At 52.5% G+C, this 21,459-nt stretch overlaps 1 protein-coding gene across 2 annotated transcripts in view; it reads left to right on the plus strand.

The window, feature by feature from the left end:
• Positions 1–21,459, plus strand: part of TRPM7 (transient receptor potential cation channel subfamily M member 7) — a 227,669-nt gene that overhangs the window by 197,263 nt on the left and 8,947 nt on the right. For both annotated transcript variants that reach the window (XM_075345830.1, XM_075345831.1), the window contains 5 exons: positions 6,743–6,768; positions 6,849–6,899; positions 7,327–7,392; positions 15,042–15,322; positions 15,754–15,836. In XM_075345830.1, coding sequence (XP_075201945.1) covers positions 6,743–6,768; positions 6,849–6,899; positions 7,327–7,392; positions 15,042–15,322; positions 15,754–15,836 — 507 coding nt within the window. The remainder of the gene's footprint in view (positions 1–6,742; positions 6,769–6,848; positions 6,900–7,326; positions 7,393–15,041; positions 15,323–15,753; positions 15,837–21,459) is intronic.

The following is a 21,459-nucleotide window of genomic DNA, read 5'->3' on the forward strand; positions in this document are numbered from 1 at the left end:
CGCCGATGGTGCCTGCGCACCGGCCGCACCGCTCAAATTTAGGCCCCGGCTTCGCCGGAGGCCTACTTTCTGTTTCACTGCCCTCGCATGTCATTCATGCAGAGGGACAGTGCGGCTCCGCCCAGCGGCCGTTCTACACAGGGGAGAGACACTCCTCACTGAGTTCATGTCTCCTCCCCTGTAGGTCTCTATGGCCCTCCAGATCCCGCTCTGAGTGAGTCCCGCCCCCTCTCTTCACTCCGGCGCCATTTTCTCAGCGTTCTTCCCTGCGATCAGCGCTGGCTGCAGCATCCCTGCTGAGGTGCTTGGGGGTCCGGGCTTTGGGATCTGGAGGGCACACAAACCGCTCCAGCGGTCTGGTAAGCCACAACCTCCGGTTGTGGACCTTCTGTATATACTCTCTGGGGGTCATTCTGGCAGCGCCCCCACTTCAGCAGCATGTCTCACACGAGGAGCAAGGCTCCAAAGCTGTATTCAGTATGCACTGCATGTAAGCTCCTACTGCCTGAACCGAGCACCTATCCACATTGTGATGCCTGCTCTAACCTGACGATGCCTCAGCCTGGAATCGCCCCCCCAGTGGTCTCTCAGGCTGCTCCGGTCCCTGTGGCTGAACCCCCGGCTTGGGTAGAATCCTTATCTAGGTCTATCTCCCAGTCTTTTGCCGACTCCATGGGACAGCTGTCCAGGACTTTGCTGAACATGCATCAGCCCCCTTCACAGGGTGCCTCTGCTGCTAGGGCTCTCTCAGCGGAGCTCACAGAGGATTCATCATCTGGTCCCAGACCCCGTCCTCCTAAACGGAGACGCAGGGCTCCCTCTCCTTCCTCATCCCGCGGCTCTGTTTCAGACGCTGACTCGCGGGACGAGGAGGATGCCTTTACAGGGGGCTCGGAGGCTAACTCCATGTGCCCCATTGATCTGTCCGAAAGTGACTTAGATGTTAGTGATTTGATTGCGTCCATTAATTCTGTACTGGATCTCAATCCGCCAGTATCAGAGGAGCAACCCTCTCTGGCAGAAAAGCACCAGTTTACCTCGCCTAAGAGGACAAAGAGTGTGTTCTTTAACCACTCCATTTTTCAGGCCGCTGTGTCCAAGCCTAGGGCCTGTCCTGACAAACGCTTCCCAAAGCGTGGTTCTGATGACCGGTTTCCATTTCCACCTGAGGTGGTCAAGGAGTGGGCTCATTCACCAAAGGTAGACCCTCCGGTGTCTAGGCTCTCAGCCCGGACCGTTGTATCAGTGGCTGATGGCACCTCTCTTAAGGATTCCACTGAACGCCAGGTCGACCTTCTGGCCAAATCTGTATATGAGGCGGCAGGGGCCTCGTTCTCCCCAACTTTTGCAGCAGTGTGGGCTCTCAAGGCCATCTCTGCTTCTGTAGAGGAGATGCATTCCCTCGCCAGGGAATCTATGCCCGAAATGGTGGCTTTAACTTCCCAAGCTTCAGCTTTTTCATCCTATGCCATGTCTGCCATGCTGGAGGCTTCTCACCGCACTGCGGTGGCTTCGGCTAATTCCCTCGCTATCCGCAGGATCCTGTGGCTTCGAGAGTGGAAGGCAGATGCTTCCTCGAAGAAGTTCCTTGCTGGACTCCCTTTTGCTGGGTCCAGGCTGTTCGGTGAACAGCTGGATGAAATTATTAAGGAGGCTACTGGCGTGAAGAGTACTTCCATGCCACAAACCAAAACCAGGAAACCTGTCCAGGGTAGGAATCAGTCGAGGTTTCATTCCTTTCGTTCCTCCAAATGGTCGTCCTCTAAGCCCTCGGCCTCGTCCACTAACTCAGCCAAGGACCAAAAATCCAGCTGGCGCACAAAAGCACGTCCCCAGAAGACCGCAGGAGCTCCTGCCACTAAGGCAGCCTCCTCTTGACTATCTGTCCGCGCCAGCAACGTCCTTAGTCGGTGGCAGGCTCTCCCACTTTGGCGACGTGTGGTTTCAACACGTCTCCGATCAGTGGGTGCGGGATATCATCTCCCACGGCTACAGGATAGAATTCTCTTCCAGCCCGCCAAACAGATTTTTTTCTGTCAACTCCCCCCTGCTCCAAGGCCGCCGCCTTCTCTCAGGCCGTGGCATCCTTGCAGGCCAACGGAGTAATTGTACCGGTTCCCGCCCGTGAACGGTTCAGAGGTTTCTACTCAAATCTCTTCCTAGTCCCCAAAAAGGACGGTTCCTTCCGGCCCATCCTGGATCTCAAGCTTCTCAACAAGCATTTTTCAGGTGCGGCATTTTCGCATGGAGTCTCTGCGATCAGTCATTGCCTCAATGACCCAAGGGGATTTCCTGGCATCCATCGACATCAGAGATGCCTATCTGCATGTGCCAATTGCAGTTTCACACCAGCGTTGGCTAAGTTTTGCAATCGGAGAGGAACATTTTCAATTCGTGGCTCTCCCCTTCGGGTTAGCCACGGCGCCTCTGGTATTCACCAAGGTCATGGCAGCAGTGGTTGCGGTTCTGCACCTCCAGGGGTTGACAGTGATTCCTTACCTGGACGACCTTCTAGTCAAGGCTTCATCCAGCGCAGACTGTCAGCGGAGTGTCTCGCTCACTCTCGCCACTCTAGTCCAATTCGAGTGGCTTGTCAATCTGCCCAAATCCACTCTGACTCTGACCCAGAGGCTCACGTACCTAGGGATGCAGTTCGAGACTCTGCCGGCACTTGTGAAGCTGCCCTTAGTCAAACAGCAGTCCCTCCAACTGGCGGTGCGCTCTCTGCTGAGGCCCCGCCGTTATTCCATCAGGCACCTGATGCAGGTGCTGGGTCAGATGGTGGTGTCAATGGAGGCTGTTCCCTTTGCCCAGTTCCATCTGCGTCCTCTGCAGCTGGACATTCTCCGCTGTTGGGACAAGCGGCCTTCCTCCTTGCACAGGCTGGTGGCTCTGTCGCCACAGACCAGGAGCTCTCTTCAGTGGTGGCTTCGGCCCCTCTCTCTGTCTCAGGGGCGCTCCTTCTTGGCCCCGTCCTGGGTGATCCTCACCACGGATGCCAGTCTATCCGGCTGGGGAGCGGTATGTCTCCACCACCGAGCGCAGGGCTCTTGGACTCCGTCCGAGTCAGCCCTCTCGATCAATGTGCTGGAAACCAGAGCTGTGCTTCTAGCTCTCCTAGCCTTTCACCACCTGTTGGCGGGCAAGCACATCCGAGTCCAGTCAGACAACGCGACAGCGGTTGCCTACATCAATCACCAAGGCGGGACACGCAGCCGCCTAGCAATGTTGGAGGTTCAACGCATCCTTCAATGGACGGAGGACTCCAAGTCCACCATATCCGTAGTCCACATCCCAGGCGTGGAAAACTGGGAAGCAGATTATCTCAGCCGTCAAACTGTGGACAGTGGCAAGTGGTCCCTGTATCCGGCAGTGTTTTCAGTCAATCTGCCGCAAGTGGGGCACTCCGGAAGTGGACCTAATGGCATCCCGTCACAACAACAAGGTTCTGGTTTACGTGGCTCGCTCCCACGATCCTCAGGCCTTTGCAGCGGACGCTCTGGTTCAAGACTGGTCCCAGTTTCGTCTGTCCTACGTGTTTCCCCCTCTAGCTCTCTTGCCCAGAGTTCTGCGCAAGATCAGAATGGAGGGCCGTCGAGTCATCCTCATTGCTCCGGACTGGCCCAGGCGAGCTTGGTACCCAGACCTGCTCCATCTGTCCGTAGAGGTGCCGTGGCATCTTCCGGACCGTCCAGACCTTCTCTCACAAGGTCCGTTTTTCCGCCAGAATTCTGCGGCTCTCAGATTGACGGCGTGGCTCTTGAGTCCTGGATCTTGACGGCTTCTGGTATCCCCCCTGAAGTCATCTCCACTATGACTTGGGCCCGTAAGTCTTCCTCTGCCAAGATCTATCACAGGACTTGGAAAATTTTCCTGTCCTGGTGTCGCTCTTCCGGCCATTCTCCTTGGCCTTTTTCCTTGCCGACCCTTCTGTCCTTTCTACAGTCCAGTCTGCAGCTAGGACTATCCCTCAACTCTCTCAAGGGACAAGTCTCAGCTTTGTCAGTTCTGTTCCAGCGGCGTATCGCCCGGCTGGCTCAGGTCCGCACCTTCATGCAAGGTGCGTCTCACATCATCCCGCCTTATCGGCGGCCCTTGGATCCCTGGGACCTCAATTTGGTTCTCACGGTTTTGCAGAAACCCCCCTTTGAGCCTCTTAGGGAGGTTTCTTTGTTTTCTTTCACAGAAGGTGGTCTTTCTAGTGGCCATAACTTCCCTCAGGAGAGTCTCTGCGCTCTCTTCGGAGTCACCTTTTTTGGTTTTTCATCAAGACAAGGTGGTTCTCCGTCCGACTCCGGACTTTCTCCCTAATGTGGTTTCTCCTTTCCACCTTAACCAGGACATTACCCTACCTTCCTTTTGTCCGGCTCCTGTTCATCGCTTTGAAAAAGCGTTGCATACTCTGGATCTGGTGCGGGCGCTCCGGATCTATGTGTCTCGCACCGCTGCGCTTAGGCGGTGCACCTCTCTTTTTATGCTAACCTCAGGTCGGCGTATGGGCCTCTCTGCTTCTAAGCCGACCTTAGCCCGTTGGATTAGGTCGACCATTTCGGATGCCTACCAGTGTTCTCAGGTGCCTCTCCCGCCGGGGTCAAGGCACACTCGACCAGAGCTGTCGGTGCCTCTTGGGCTTTCAGGCACCAGGCTACGGCTCAGCAAGTCTGTCAGGCTGCCACTTGGACTAGCCTGCATACCTTTTCAAAGCACTACCAAGTGCATGCTCATGCTTCGGCAGATGCGAGCTTGGGCAGACGCATCCTTCAGGCGGCTGTCGCCCACTTGTGAAGTTAGGCTCCGCCTACTTCTCAGTTTTTCTGTTTATTCCCACCCATGGACTGCTTTGAGACGTCCCAATGTCTGGGTCTCCCATAGGAACGATGAAGAAAAAGAGAATTTTGTTTACTTACCGTAAATTCTTTTTCTTTTAGTTCCGTATTGGGAGACCCAGCACCCTCCCTGTTGCCTGTTGGCAGTTTCTTGTTCCGCGTGTTATCACCGGCTGTTGTCGTAGACAGAGGCTCCGGTTGTTCCGGTTCTTGCTCTGTTTTTACTTGTGGGTGGCTATTCTCCTTCAGCTTTTGCACTAAACTGGCTAGATCTGGTTTTCCAGGGGGTGTATAAGCTCAGAGGGAGGAGCTACACTTTTGAGTGTAGTACTTTGTGTGTCCTCCGGAGGCAGAAGCTATACACACAATGTCTGGGTCTCCCAATACGGAACTCGAAGAAAAAGAATTTACGGTAAGTAAACAAAATTCTCTTTTTTTACGGTCTGGTCTGCAGCTAGGACTGTCCCTGAACTCTCTCAAGGGACAAGTCTCAGCTCTATCAGTGCTGTTCCAGCGGCGTCTCGCCCGGCTGGCTCAGGTGCGCACCTTCATGCAAGGTGCGTCTCACATCATTCCGCCTTATCGGCGGCCCTTGGATCCCTGGGACCTTAATTTGGTCCTCACGGTATTGCAGAAACCCCCTTTCGAGCCCCTTAGGGAGGTTTCTTTGTTTCGTCTTTCTCAAAAGGTGGCCTTTCTAGTTACCATAACTTCTCTCAGGAGAGTCTCTGATTTGGCTGCGCTCTCCTCGGAGTCACCTTTTTTGGTTTTTCACCAAGACAAGGTAGTTCTCCGTCCGACCCCGGACTTTCTTCCTAAGGTGGTCTCTCCCTTCCACCTTAACCAGGATATTTCCTTGCCTTCCTTCTGTCCGGCCCCTGTTCATCGCTTTGAGAAAGCGCTGCATACTCTAGATCTGGTGCGTGCTCTCCGGATCTATGTGTCTCGCACCGCTGCGCTTAGGCGGTGCACCTCTCTTTATGTGCTAACCACAGGGCGGCGCAAGGGTCTCTCTGCTTCTAAGCCGACCTTGTCCCGTTGGATTAGTTCGACCATTTCGGACGCCTACCAGAGTACTCAGGTGCCTCCCCCGCCGGGGATCAAAGCACACTCGACCAGAGCTATGGCTCAACTAGTCTGTCAGGCTGCCACTTGGACTAGCCTGCACACCTTTTCGAAGCACTACCAAGTGCATGCTCATGCTTCGGCAGATGCGAGCTTGGGCAGACGCATCCTTCAGGCGGCTGTCGCCCACTTGTGAAACTAGGCTCCGCCTACTTCTTAGTTTTTTCTGTTTATTCCCACCCAGGGACAGCTTTGGAACGTCCCATGGTCTGGGTCTCCCAAAGGAACGATAAAGAAAAAGAGAATTTTGTTACTTACCGTAAATTCTTTTTCCTATAGTTCCGTATTGGGAGACCCAGCTCCCTCCCTGTTGCCTGTTGGCAATTTTCTTGTTCCGTGTGTTATCACCGGCTGTTGTCGTGGACAGAGTCTCCGGTTGTTCCGGTTCTTACTCGGTTCTACTTGTGGGTGGCTATTCTCCTTCAGCTTTTGCACTAAACTGGCTAGGACTGGCTACCAGGGGGTGTATAAGCTCAGAGGGAGGAGCTACACTTTTAAGTGTAGTACTTTGTGTGTCCTCCGGAGGCAGAAGCTAAACACCCATGGTTTGGGTCTCCCAATACGGAACTATAAGAATAAGAATTTACGGTAAGTAACAAAATTCTCTTTTTTTTTTTTTTTTGTCACTATTCAATTAGAAGTAATGAAAACCTTGTGTTTCCCCTGCGTGCGGTGCAGCTTTTGTAATGGTTTTGAAAACAGAAATATTCAGGGCCTATTTTACTGTCCTAAGTGTATTTTCTTACATTATACTCAATGACCCTTCTTATATTGATGTCTTCTCTTTACAGGCCTACAACAGAAGATGCTTTGAATGGTGAGTATCATTTTATAAAACATGGATAAATTCAGAAGGTATAATACTATGTGACGAAAATATCTATTTTTCCCGGATAGGTATCGGCTCGCCTTTCAAACCAATAGTGGACATCAATTACTGCTACTCAGGTCAGTTCCCTGTCTATGGCTATGTGCGCACACTGCGGATTAGTTTCTCCAGCGAAAAACGCACCTTCTGGCAGAAAAACGCACCTACCTAGAGAAAAAAAACACACCAGAAACGCATGCGTTTTACTGCGTTACGCTGCGTTTTTGCCTGCGGTTTTATAACATTGTCAATGGCAAAAACGCAGAAAAGTGACATGTTGCTACTTTTTGCTGCAGAAATTCTGCAGCAAAACCTGGAAGGAAAAAAGATGCAACGTGCGTACAGCATTTTGGATTTCACATAGACTTTGCTGGTGAAGGACTGCAGGAAGGTTATGAACAAAAGCTGCAGCAAAAAAAAGCAGTGTACACACAGGGCCTATATAAGATAAAAAAGCCATCTATCTGTGATGTCAGTGTTTCATTTAAGAATTGTCTTCTTGTGCAGCTGTTGAACGCAACAACCTGATGCGCCTGGCCCAGAGTATTCCCTTCACCCCGGTTCCTCCAAAAGGTGAGACGTCATTGCCATCTAGTGGCAGAATCCTGTTACAGCGAATGCTCAAATGGAATGCAGTTCGCACACACATTATTATTGTTTTAACACCGGAGCGCACAGACCCAAGTGATGGACTTTTGAGCAATGCCTGATGTTCTAAAGGCAAATGTGGTAATATTCCATGGTTTGATAGAGTTGATACAGTATAAAATCTAAAATGATTCTGCAGTTTCCATTTTTTTGTTTTTATTTTTACAGTTAAAATATCTCAAGGTAAAAAAAAGAAAATTCTTTTATCTGCCTTACATAAAGAATTGCACAGAACATTAAGCCCGAGATGCCAGTTATTTACACTGAAATCTACACTCAAAGTGCGTGTGCCCAAAAATTCAAAACCGGTTGGTGCTTGGCCTCCTACAACCCAACATTACAACCTCTTAGGCCTCTTTCACACATCAGTTTTTTTCCATCAGTCGCAAATCCGTTTCTTCCCCATTCCTTATGGGAGACCCAGACCATGGGTGTATAGCTTCTGCCTCCGGAGGACACACAAAGTACTACACTCAAACGTGTAGCTCCTCCCTCCGGGCTATATACACCCCCTGGATGACAATCTAACCAGTTCAATGCTTTGTGTTCAGGAGGTCACACACACACATGCATTCTCTGATTTTTCATGTTTAAGATTTTTGATTTCAAAGATATGGAAGAAAAGCGGGTCCAGTCTGGACTCCCGGCATGTCCCTTCTCACCCCACTGTGTCGGCGGTGCTGTTAAGGTTGACTTTACAAGGCTGGAGCCTTCACATGCTGTGCTCCTTCGCCATCCCATGGGCTCTGGCTTGAAGTGGGAGCCATCACGGTTCTTTCTGCCTTGCAGAAGACCGGTCTCCATCCGCAGCCCTGTCTGGTTCCTGTCGGACGGAGCGTTAAACAACTCCCCCAGGGACTTGGCCCTGCGCCTCAAAGCTAAGTATTGAGACGCTTTTCAGGGGTCCCGGGTACATTTATGCAGGGGAGAGTGTGTCTTTTAACTTTGTTGTGAATTCCGGCCGGTTCTCTGGGTTTTTCCTGAGAACCGCGCCGACGGTGCCTGCTCGTCGGCCGCATGTAAAAATCTAGGCCCCGGCTTCAGTTGCGGCCTAGTTTCGTTTTCAGCTTCCCCTGCATGATTCATGCAGGGGAAAAGTGTGGCACCGCCCACCGGCCGTTCAGCAGAGGGGAGGACACTCCTCTCTCAGGAGAGGTTTCCCTCCCCTGTATCTCTCCTTGGCCCTCCGTTTTCCCGCTCCTGGGCTAATCCCCGCCCCCCCCTCCTCACTCCAGCGCCATTTTATCAGCGTCTTCACACTGATCGGCGCTGGCTGCTGCAGCTCTGCATCCTGGAAGGCAGACGCTTCACTGGGGGTCCGAGCTGTGGAATCCGGAGGGCACACACGGTCTGGTAAGCCACAACCTCTGGTTGTGGGCTTTATTATACACTCTCAGGGGTCATTCTACAGGAGTGTATTATTATTATTACTGCAGAGCCTCCACCTCAGCAGCATGTCTGTCACTAGGAGCAAGAAAGCTGCTAAGCTGTACGCTATATGCACTGCATGTCAGCTCATTCTGCCAGAACCGAGCACATACCCTCATTGTGAGGCCTGCTCTAACATGGTGGTGCCTCAGCCTGGAGCCTTCTCAGGGGTCCCTCAGGCTGCTCCGGCACCGGTGGCTGAACCCCCGGCTTGGGTAGCATCGTTTTCTAAGGCTATCTCACAGTCCTTTGCCGACTCCATGGGACAGCTGTCCCGGACTCTGCTTACCATGCACCAGCCCCCTTCTCAGGGTGCCTCTGCTGCTCCGAGCTCTGCAGAGCTCTCAGAGCAGGTTTTAGGACCCCGTCCTCCTAAACGGGGACGCAGGGACCCTTCTCCTTCCTCGTCCCACGGCTCTGATTGACAAGCTGAGGTGCAAGGCGAGGAGGATACCTTTACTGTGGGCTCAGACGCTACCTCTATGTACCCCATTGATTTATCTGAGGGTGATGCGGATGTTAGTGACTTGATTGCATCCATTAACTCCGTACTGAACCTCAATCCACCAGTGTCAGAGGAACAAGCCTCTCTGGTAGAAATACACCAGTTTACCTCTCCTAAGAGAGCTAGGAGTACGTTTTTTAACCACTCCAGTTTTCAGGCCACTGTTACCAAGCCCAGGGCCTGTCCTGACAAACGCTTTCCAAAGCGTAGTTCTGATGACCGTTTTCCCTTTCCACCAGAGGTGGTTAAGGAGTGGGCTCAGTCCCCAAAGGTGGACCCTCCGGTGTCGAGAATCTCAGCCCGGACAGTCGTATCTGTGGCCGACGGCACCTCTCTTAAGGATCCCACTGACCGCCAGGTTGACCTTCTGGCCAAATCTGTATATGAGGCGGCAGGAGCCTCGTTCTCCCCGTCTTTTGCAGCAGTGTGGGCTCTTAAGGCAGTCTCTGCCTCTCTGGCGGAGATACATTCCCTCGCCAGGGACTCTATACCCGAGATGGTTGCCTTAACCTCCCAGGCTTCGGCTTTTTCATCCTACGCCATGTCTGCCATTCTGGAGGCCTCTCACCGCACGGCGGTGGCTTCCGCTAATTCTCTCGCGATCCGCAGGATCTTGTGGCTTCGAGAGTGGAAAGCAGACGCTTCTTCTAAGAAGTTCCTTGCTGGGCTCCCCTTTGCTGGGTCCCGGCTGTTCGGTGAACAGCTGGATGAAATTATTAAGGAAGCTACTGGCGGGAAGAGTACTTCCTTGCCACAAACTAAAACCAGAAAACCTGTCCAGGGCAGGAACCAGTCGAGGTTTCGTTCCTTTCGTTCCTCTAACTGGTCATCCTCTAAGCCCTCAGCTTCGTCCACTACCTCAGCCAAGGATCGTAAACCCAACTGGCGCGCGAAACCGCGTCCTCAGAGGAACGGAGGAGCCGCTGCCACTAAGGCAGCCTCCTCTTGACTATCTGGCGGCGCCAGCAACGTCCTTGGTCGGTGGCAGGCTCTCCCGCTTTGGCGACGTGTGGTTTCAACACGTCTCCGATCAGTGGGTGCGGGATATCATCTCCCACGGCTACAGGATAGAATTTTCTTCCAGCCCGCCAAACAGATTTTTTCTGTCCACTCCCCCCTGCTCCAAGGCCGCCGCCTTCTCTCAGGCCCCGTGGCATCCTTGCAGGCCAACGGAGTAATTGTTCCGGTTCCCGCCCGGGAACGGTTCAGAGGTTTCTACTCAAACCTCTTCCTAGTCCCCAAGAAGGACGGTTCCTTCCGGCCCATCCTGGACCTCAAGCTTCTCAACAAGCATGTTCAGGTGCGGCACTTTCGCATGGAATCTCTGAGATTGGTCATTGCCTCAATGACCCAAGGAGATTTTCTAGCATCCATCGACATCAGAGATGCCTATCTGCATGTGCCTATTGCGGTTTCACACCAGCGTTGGCTACGCTTTGCAATCGGAGAGGAACATTTCCAATTCGTGGCTCTCCCCTTCGGGTTAGCCACAGCCCCTCGGGTATTCACCAAGGTCATGGCAGCAGTGGTTGCGGTCCTGCATCTCCAGGGGTTGGCAGTAATCCCCTACCTGGACGACCTTCAAGTCAAGGCCTCATCCAGTGCAGACTGCCAGCGGAGTGTCTCGCTCACTCTCGCCACGCTTGTTCAATTCGGGTGGCTTGTCAATCTGCCCAAGTCCACTCTGACCCCGACCCAGGAACTTACGTACCTAGGGATGCAATTCGAGACTCTGCCGGCACTTGTGAAGCTGCCCTTAGTCAAACAGCAGTCCCTTCATCTGGCGGTGCGCTCTCTGTTGAAGCCCCGCCGTCATTCCATCAGGCACCTCATGCAGGTGCTGGGTCAGATGGTGGCGTCAATGGAAGCGGTTCCCTTTGCCCAGTTCCATCTGCGTCCTCTGCAGCTGGACATTCTCCGCTGTTGGGACAAGCGGACCTCTTCCTTGCACAGGCTAGTGGCTCTGTCGCCGCAGACCAGGAGCTCTCTTCAGTGGTGGCTTCGGCCCCTCTCTCTGTCACAGGGACGCTCCTTCCTGACTCCGTCCTGGGTGATTCTCACCACGGATGCCAGCCTCTCCGGCTGGGGGGCAGTATTTCTCCACCACCGAGCACAGGGCACTTGGACTCCGTCCGAATCAGCCCTCTCGATCAATGTGCTGGAAATCAGGGCTGTTCTTCTAGCTCTCGTGGCCTTTCACCACCTGTTGGCGGGCAAGCACATTCGAGTCCAGTCGGACAACGCGACAGCGGTTGCCTACATCAATCACCATGGCGGGACTCGCAGCCGCCTGGCAATGTTGGAAGTTCAACGAATCCATCAGTGGACGGAGGACTCAAAGTCCACCATATCCGCGGTCCACATCCCAGGCGTAGAAAACTGGGAGGCCGATTATCTCAGCTGTCAAACCGTGGACAGCGGCGAGTGGGCCCTTCATCCGGCAGTGTTCAGGTCAATCTGCCGCAAGTGGGGCACTCCGGAAGTGGATCTAATGGCATCCCGGCACAACAACAAGGTTCCGGTTTACGTGGCTCGCTCCCACGATCCTCAGGCCTTCGCAGCGGACGCGCTGGTTCAAGATTGGTCCCAGTTCCGTCTGGCCTATGTGTTTCCCCCTCTAGCTCTCTTGCCCAGGGTTCTGCGCAAGATTAGAATGGAGGGCCGTCGGGTCATAATCATTGCTCCGGACTGGCCCAGGCGAGCTTGGTACCCAGATCTGCTCCGTCTGTCCGTAGAAATGCCGTGGCATCTCCCGGACCGCCCAGACCTTCTCTCTCAAGGTCCGTTCTTCCGCCAGAATTCTGCGGCTCTCAGATTGACGGCGTGGCTCTTGAGTCCTGGATCCTGACGGCTTCAGGCATTCCTTCTGAGGTCATCTCCACTATGACTCAGGCTCGGAAGTCTTCCTCGGCCAAGATTTACCACAGGACTTGGAAGATTTTCCTGTCCTGGTGTCGCTCTTCCGGCCATGCTCCTTGGCCGTTCTCCTTGCCGACCATCCTGTCCTTTCTACAGTCCGATCTGCAGCTAGGACTGTCCCTCAATTCCCTCAAGGGACAGGTGTCGGCTCTGTCGGTATTATTCCAGCGGCGTATCGCCCGACTGGCTCAGGTGCGCACCTTCATGCAGGGCGCATCTCACATCATTCCTCCCTACCGGCGGCCTTTGGATCCTTGGGATCTTAATCTGGTCCTCACGGCCTTACAGAAACCCCCCTTTGAGCCTCTTAGGGAGGTTCCCTTGTTTAGACTTTCACAGAAAGTGGTCTTTCTGGTGGCCATAACTTCTCTCAGGAGAGTCTCTGATTTGGCTGCGCTCTCTTCGGAGTCACCTTTTTTGGTTTTTCACCAAGACAAGGTGGTTCGCCGTCCGACTCCGGACTTTCTCCCTAAGGTGGTCTCTCCTTTCCACCTTAACCAGGACATTTCATTGCCTTCCCTTTGTCCGGCCCCTTTGCATCGCTTTGAGAAGGCGTTGCATACCTTGGATTTGGTGCGGGCGCTCCGAATCTATGTGTCACGCACCGCCGCTTTTAGGCGGTGCACCTCACTTTTTGTGCTAACCACGGGTCAGCGCAAGGTTCTCTCGGCTTCTAAGCCGACCCTAGCTCGTTGGATTAGGTCGGCCATCTCCGATGCCTACCAGCATTCTCAGGTGCCCCCACCGCCAGGGATTAAGGCGCACTCGACCAGAGCTGTCGGTGCCTCCTGGGCTTTCAGGCACCAGGCTACGGCTCAGCAGGTTTGTCAGGCTGCCACTTGGTCTAGTCTGCACACCTTTTCGAAGCACTACCAAGTGCATGCTCATGCTTCGTCAGATGCGAGCTTGGGCAGACGCATCCTTCAGGCAGCTGTCGCCCACTTTTGAAGATAGGTTTTGCCTACTTCTCAGTTTTGGTTATTTCCCACCCATGGACTGCTTTGAGACGTCCCATGGTCTGGGTCTCCCATAAGGAACGATGAAGAAAAAGAGAATTTTGTTTACTTACCGTAAATTCTTTTTCTTATAGTTCCGACATGGGAGACCCAGCACCCTCCCTGTTGCCTGTTTGCAGTTCTTGTTCCGTGTGTTTCACCGGCTGTTGTTGTAGACAGAGGTTCCGGTTTTTCCGAGTTTTACTCTATCTCTACTTATGGGTGGATGTCCTCCTTCAGCTTTTGCACTGAACTGGTTAGATTGTCATCCAGGGGGTGTATATAGCCCGGAGGGAGGAGCTACACGTTTGAGTGTAGTACTTTGTGTGTCCTCCGGAGGCAGAAGCTATACACCCATGGTCTGGGTCTCCCATGTCGGAACTATAAGAAAAAGAATTTACGGTAAGTAAACAAAATTCTCTTTTTTGTGACTGATCTGATGGATACGTCGCAGCTTGTGGTAAAACTGATGCGACGGATCCCTCTAAATAAACGGATCCATTGTACGACTTTTTTGTCATGCCAGAGGTTAGTTATTTAAAACCTATATAATCCAGAGAGGTTTTTTTTTCTGAGCGGCAGGGATTTTACACAACTGAGCGTGCTCGGTTAAAAAAAAAAAAGATCCATCACCGGATTCCGTCGTTTGACGGATTGCGATGGATCCTGCACCCATAGGCTTCCATTCTAACAGACGGTGACGCATTTCTCTGCCCGTTTTTTCGACGCACACAAACGTTCCTGTGGACGTCGTCTCCGTCGGCTGGACAAACCTTTTTCGACGGATGAAACGTGAGGCCATCTGTTGCAATCCGTCGCTAATTCAAGTCAATCAGCAAAAACTGATCCAGCGCTGGATCCCTTTTTTTCACAATTTGACGGATTGCGACTGATGGCAAAAAACTGATGTGTGAAAGAGGCCTAAGGCTACTTTCACACATCAGTTTTCTGTATTCAGGCACAGTCTTTTTTTTCCTGATCCAACGGATCCTGAAAAAAAAGTGAAAACCGTATCCACCGGATCCGTTTTTTTAACGGATCCGTTATGCCGGATCCGTTAAAAAACGGATCCGGTGGATACGGTTTGCATCCGTTTTTGCATCCTTTTCGTCCGTTTTTTGGCTGGATCCGTTTTGTTAATTACATTGGAGCATGCTCAGTTTAGAAAAACGGATCCGGCGGCCGCATCCGTTTTTTACCGCATTACGCCGGATTCGGCGTCCATAGGCTTCTATTGTAAAACACGCCGTATCGCGCCGGATCCGGCGCGATGCGGTTTTTTTGCCGGACAAAAAAACGTTGCAAGCTACGTTGCCTCCGGCCGCCGCTTTAACTAATTTTGCCGCATCCGGAAAAAAACGGATGCAACGCAAAGCCATCCAGTACAATCCGGTAACAATGCAAGTCTATGGGGAAAAAACGGATGCGGTACCGGATCCGTTTTACCCGTTTTTTTTCCGGATTGAACCTGATGGCAAAAAACTGATGTGTGAAAGTAGCCTTAGAGGAAACCCACACGAAAAACACAATGGCCTGCAGCGGTGCTCCCAATATAAATTACATCAGCAAGTAAAATGGTATTTACCAGTGTAGTCATTCTATCACTTCCACAACGAGGGTTTAAGGTAGTGTGATTTTCTTGATGACTTGTCACCCTTTAGTAAGCGCTCTACTTTGTGTTTCTCCTGTGGATAGGTGTGTTAAATTATTTTCTATATGTATTACAGGAGAACTGGTCACTGTGTATCGCCTGGAGGAGAGTTCTCCCAGCATCCTAAATAACAGCATGTCCTCCTGGTCACAGAGGGGTCTATGTGGCAAGATAGAGTTTAGGGAGGAAGAGATGGGAGGAGGATTGAGAAAAGCCGTGAAAGTGGCATGTACTTGGTCAGAAAATGACATCCTGAAGGCTGGGCACCTCTACATCATCAAATCCTTCCTTCCAGAGGTGATAGATACCTGGTCAGGAGTGTACAAGGAGGATACTGTACTTCATCTCTGCCTTAAAGTGAGTAACTACCTAGACTGAATTTTCCAGTGTTTAGATGTTACCACAATGATCAGGCTCTAGTATTGGAAAGCACAGATTTGATCTGGACTAGGCTCTATTCTCCCTTAAAAAGCTGCCCCGTAGAGAAGTGCCGAGATGGGGACACTTCTTCCTCATTCAGCCTCCCTGCACCAGTCATGGGGGGGTTAATGTCATGGACGATCTGCTCTATTCCTTCTGCACCGCTGCCTTCTGAACATGCAGTCACAAATTACAATAGAGAATTGTCCATGGTCAAACCTAGAAATGTACGTCTGTGGCATGGGTGTCCTCCGCCAATGTAAGCCTGTTCTAAAATGAGATGGATTCTTTGTTTCACAGCATGCATACTTTTCTGTGCCTTGATAAGAGGTTTTATAACATTGCTATCTACATTTATTATCCTTTAGGAAATCCAGCAGCAGAGAGCGGCACAGAAAATGACATTTGCCTTTAATGCAATGAAACCCAAGTCCATCCCCTACTCCCCAAGGTACTGGTCTCATTCATTAAATTAGTTTACGCTTAGTGGGATATTTAAATCTTTCCCACACAAACTGTGTCTTGGAATTTCCTTGTCATGTTATTTTGAATTATTCTCTTATGTATTTCAAGGGAATCTGTTATCACTAGGAATACTATATATTGATCGCTAAAAGTACCCGAACGTGATTACAGCCGCACTCCCAGTATACGGAGTGGGGACATATTCACTCCCCTGCACCCACTGAGTGATTTAAACTTGATTTCTCTGTGTGGCTGCACAGCAGGTCAACCAGCTACCACGGTTTTAATGCTATTTACCGCTAGATTAACCCAATTTCTGCCATGAAATAGTTAATCTGGTGGACAGATTCTCTGAAGTAGGATACCTGATCTTTGGCATTTGACCATTAGGAGCGTCACACATACCCGAATAATGGAATCTAGGGGCACAATTCCGATTCTGCAGTGCCTGTTGGGTGTTTTGTTACACACTGATATTATCACACTCTGTAGGAAAACTACCTTTCTTTGTCGCTCTATTGGGAGACCCAGACAATTGGGTGTATAGCTACTGCCTCCGGAGGCCACACAAAGTATTACACTTAAAAGTGTAAGGCCCCTCCCCTACTGCCTATACACCCCCCGTGGGATCACGGGCTCCTCAGTTTTCATGCTTTGTGCGAAGGAGGCACACATGCACGCATAGCTCCACTGTTTAGTCAGCAGCAGCTGCTGACTATGTCGGATGGAAGAAAAGAGGGCCCATACTTGGGCCCCCAGCATGCTCCCTTCTCACCCCACGTTTGTTGGCGGTGTTTGTTAAGGTTGAGGTACCCATTGCGGGTACGGAGGCTGGAGCCCACATGCTGTTTTCCTTCCCCATCCCCTTAGGGCTCTGGGTGAAGTGGGATCCTATCGGTCTCCAAGCACAGGAGACCGTGCTCCGTCCACAGCCCCTGGGAATCTGCTGGACGTGGAGATGAGTATCGTCAGGGACAGGACCCTGCTACATTAAGGTACTCTGTGTCCCCGTACAAATCGCGCACACACACTGCAGCATTGCTGGGTATGTTAGTGCGCCGGGGACAGCAGCGCGACACGCTTGTGCTTTACTCACCGCAGCTTTGCTGCGTGAGTTTATGTATTAGGGACTGCCGCGCCAGCCGCTGCTGGCGGTTTTTTACACTGCGGCGCGGCTGGGACTTGTGGTGCGCCGGGGACTTCCGCGCTGGCCGTGCATATGACGGCCGCGCTTATAAATCGAGTCCCCGGCTTTTGCGGCCTAGTTCCGTTTCGTTCCCGCCCCCAGGCCTGCCAGTCAGGGGAAGGGCGGGACGCTGGTCAGAACGTCAGCGCTGAGGGCTGGAGTCTGCTTAGCATACTCCACCCCCCTCACTGGGCACAGTGGGACGCCAGTTTCCCGCACTTTGTCTGGGGCACGCCCACGGCCCGCCCCTCTTCATAGGACGCCGGCAGCCATTCCTGTTTGCAGTCTGACTGGAGAGGGGAGACAAGCTCTGGGACACCCAGACACGGGACTCTGGCGACCACACACCCGCTGGCAGCGGGCGGTAAGAGGCACCTCGGGTGCTGACCCCATTAGTGCCGAAGTGTTCATTTGTACTTTATGCTTGTATGCTATACAGTGCACTGTACGGTCGCTATTCTTGGCTATATACCCTCCTAGATTGCTAGACAACAGCATGTCGTCCGCAAAAAGCAAGGGGGCCAAGTCACAGGCTTTCTATGCTACTTGTACCGCATGTGGGGCTGTTCTACCGGCAGGTGCCACTGTCCCCCATTGTGTGCAATGCTCGGCCCCGGTAGCACTTGCTCAGCCAGGGTCTCTGCTAGAAGTGGCCCAAGGAGAACCGCCTGTGAACACTGTCCAGGTGACAGGGACGGAGTTTGCAGTTTTTGCTGATAAACTGTCGGTGACTATGTCTAAAATCCTTGAGACTTTGCAGTCCAGACCGGTAGCTCAGACCATGGGCACTGTTGATTCAATGCTCACTGGCCTCCCCCATTTGGAACAAATCCGTGCTCCGGGGGGGTCCCATGCATCCCGGTGTGATGGCTCTGACACGGACGACAGTCCCAGACAGCCTAAGCGAGCTCGCTATGAGCGACCCTCGACTTCATCACACTGGTCAGGGTCTCAGCAGGAGGACTCTCTGTATGATGAGGCAGAGGTAGCTGATCAGGATTCTGATCCTGAGACCGCTCTCAATCTGGATACACCTGATGGGGACGCAATAGTGAATGATCTCATAGCGTCCATTAATAAAATGTTGGATATTTCTTCCCCAGCTCCTCCAGTGGAGGAGTCAGCTTCACAGCAGGAGAAATTCCATTTCAGGTATCCCAAGCGTAAATTGAGTACTTTTCTGGACCACTCTGACTTTAGAGAGTCAGTCCAGAAACACCACGCTTATCCAGATAAGCGTTTCTCCAAACGTCTTAAGGATACACGTTATCCCTTTCCCCCGGACGTGGTCAAGAGCTGGACCCAGTGTCCAAAGGTGGATCCCCCAATCTCCAGGCTTGCGGCTAGATCCATAGTTGCAGTGGAAGATGGGGCTTCACTTAAAGATGCCACTGACAGACAGATGGAGCTCTGGTTGAAATCCATCTATGAAGCTATCGGCGCGTCGTTTGCTCCCGCATTCGCAGCTGTATGGGCACTCCAAGCTATTTCAGCTGGTCTGGCGCAGATTGACACTGTCACACGTATACCTGTGCCGCAAGTAGCGTCCTTAACCTCTCAAATGTCTGCATTTGCGTCTTACGCTATTAATGCGGTCCTGGACTCTACAAGCCGTACGGCAGTGGCGTCCGCCAACTCCGTGGTTTTACGCAGAGCATTGTGGTTAAGGGAATGGAAGGCAGATTCTGCTTCCAAGAAGTGCTTAACCAGTTTACCATTTTCTGGTGACAGACTGTTTGGGGAGAGATTGGATGAAATCATTAAACAGTCCAAGGGTAAGGACTCTTCCTTACCTCAGCCCAGACCAAATAAACCCCAACAGAGGAGGGGACAGTCCAGGTTTCGGTCCTTTCGAGGCTCGGGCAGGTCCCAATTCTCCTCGTCCAAAAGGACTCAAAAGGATCAGAGGAGCTCAGATTCTTGGCGGGCTCAGTCACGCCCAAAGAAAGCAGCTGGAGGAACCGCTACCAAGGCGGCTTCCTCATGACTCTCGGCCTCCTCTCTCCGCATCCTCGGTCGGTGGCAGGCTCTCCCGCTTTGGCGACATTTGGCTGCCACATGTCAAAGACCGTTGGGTGAGAGACATTCTGTCTCACGGGTACAGGATAGAGTTCAGCCCTCGTCCTCCAACTCGATTCTTCAGAACTTCTCCGCCTCCCGGCCGAGCCGAGGCTCTTCTGCAGGCGGTGTGCTCTTTAAAGGCAGAAGGAGTGGTGATCCCTGTTCCTCTTCAGGAGCAAGGTCAAGGTTTTTACTCCAATTTGTTTGTGGTGCCAAAAAAGGACGGGTCTTTCCGTCCTGTTCTGGACCTAAAACTGCTCAACAAGCATGTGAAAACCAGGCGGTTCCGGATGGAATCCCTCCGCTCCGTCATCGCCTCAATGTCTCAAGGAGATTTCCTAGCATCAATAGACATCAAGGATGCTTATCTCCACGTGCCGATTGCTCCAGAGCACCAGCGTTTTCTACGCTTCGTTATAGGAGACGAGCACCTTCAGTTCGTAGCCCTGCCTTTCGGTCTGGCGACAGCCCCAAGGGTCTTCACCAAGGTCATGGCAGCAGTAGTAGCAGTCCTGCACTCTCAGGGTCACTCTGTGACGATCTACTTGTCAAGGCACCCTCTCAAGAGGCATGCCAACACAGTCTGAACGTTGCGCTGGAGACTCTCCAGAGTTTCGGGTGGATCATCAACTTTTCAAAGTCAAATCTGACTCCAACCCAATCGATAACATACCTTGGCATGGAGTTTCATACTCTATCAGCGATAGTGATGCTTCCGCTGGACAAACAGCGTTCTCTACAGACAGGGGTGCAATCTCTCCTTCAGGGACAGTCGCACCCCTTGAGACGCCTCATGCACTTCTTAGGGAAGATGGTAGCAGCAATGGAGGCAGTCCCTTTTGCGCAGTTTCATCTGCGTCCACTACAATGGGACATTCTCCGCCAATGGGACGGGAAGTCGACGTCCCTAGACAGGAACGTCTCCCTTTCTCAGGCAGCCAAGGACTCTCTTCAGTGGTGGCTTCTTCCTTCCTCACTGTCCATAGGAAAATCCTTCCTACCCCCATCCTGGGCGGTGGTCACAACGGACGCGAGTCTATCAGGGTGGGGAGCAGTTTTTCTCCACCACCGGGCTCAAGGTACGTGGACTCAGCAAGAGTCCACCCTTCAGATCAATGTTCTGGAAATCAGAGCAGTGTATCTTGCCCTACGAGCCTTCCAGCAGTGGCTAGAAGGCAAGCAGATCCGAATTCAGTCGGACAACTCCACAGCGGTGGCATACATCAACCACCAAGGAGGGACACGCAGTCGGCAAGCCTTCCAGGAAGTCCGGCGAATTCTGACGTGGGTGGAAGACACAGCATCCACCATATCCGCAGTTCACATCCCGGGCGTAGAAAACTGGGAAGCAGACTTCCTCAGTCGCCAGGGTATGGACGCAGGGGAATGGTCTCTTCACCCGGACGTGTTTCAGGAGATCTGTCGCCGCTGGGGGAGGCCGGACGTCGACCTAATGGCGTCTCGGCACAACAACAAGGTCCCGGCCTTCATGGCACGGTCTCACGATCTCAGAGCTCTAGCGGCGGACGCCTTAGTCCAAGATTGGTCGCACTTCCGGCTGCCTTATGTGTTCCCACCTCTGGCGCTGTTGCCCAGAGTGCTACGCAAGATCAGGTCCGACTGCCGCCGCGCCATCCTCGTCGCCCCAGACTGGCCAAGGAGGTCGTGGTACCCGGATCTGTGGCATCTCACGGTAGGACAACCGTGGGCAATGCCAGACCGACCAGACTTGCTGTCTCAAGGGCCGTTTTTCCATCAGAATTCTGCGGCCCTGAGCCTGACTGTGTGGCCATTGAGTCCTGGATCCTAGCGTCTACAGGATTATCTCAAGAGGTCATTGCCACCATGAGACAGGCTAGGAAACTAACCTCTGCTAAGATCTACCACAGGACGTGGAAGATATTCTTAGCTTGGTGCTCTGCTCAGGGAGTTTCTCCCTGGCCATTTGCTTTGCCTACTTTTCTTTCCTTCCTGCAATCCCGGTTGGAAAAAGGTCTCTCGCTCGGCTCCCTTAAGGGACAAGTCTCTGCGCTATCTGTATTTTTTCAGAAGCGCCTAGCACGACTCCCTCAGGTACGCACGTTCCTGCAAGGGGTTTGTCATATCGTCCCTCCTTACAAGCGGCCGTTAGAGCCCTGGGATCTGAACAGGGTTCTAATTGCTCTCCAGAAGCCGCCTTTCGAGCCTTTGAGGGATGTTTCCCTTTCTCGCCTTTCACAGAAAGTGGCCTTTCTAGTAGCGGTCACATCTCTTCGGAGAGTGTCCGAGCTAGCAGCACTGTCATGCAAATCCCCCTTCCTGGTGTTTCACCAGGACAAGGTGGTTCTGCGCCCGATTCCGGAGTTTCTTCCTAAGGTGGTAT

This window comes from Anomaloglossus baeobatrachus, chromosome 4 (genome assembly GCF_048569485.1).
Source record: "Anomaloglossus baeobatrachus isolate aAnoBae1 chromosome 4, aAnoBae1.hap1, whole genome shotgun sequence".
NCBI classification, from domain to species: Eukaryota; Metazoa; Chordata; class Amphibia; order Anura; family Aromobatidae; genus Anomaloglossus; species Anomaloglossus baeobatrachus.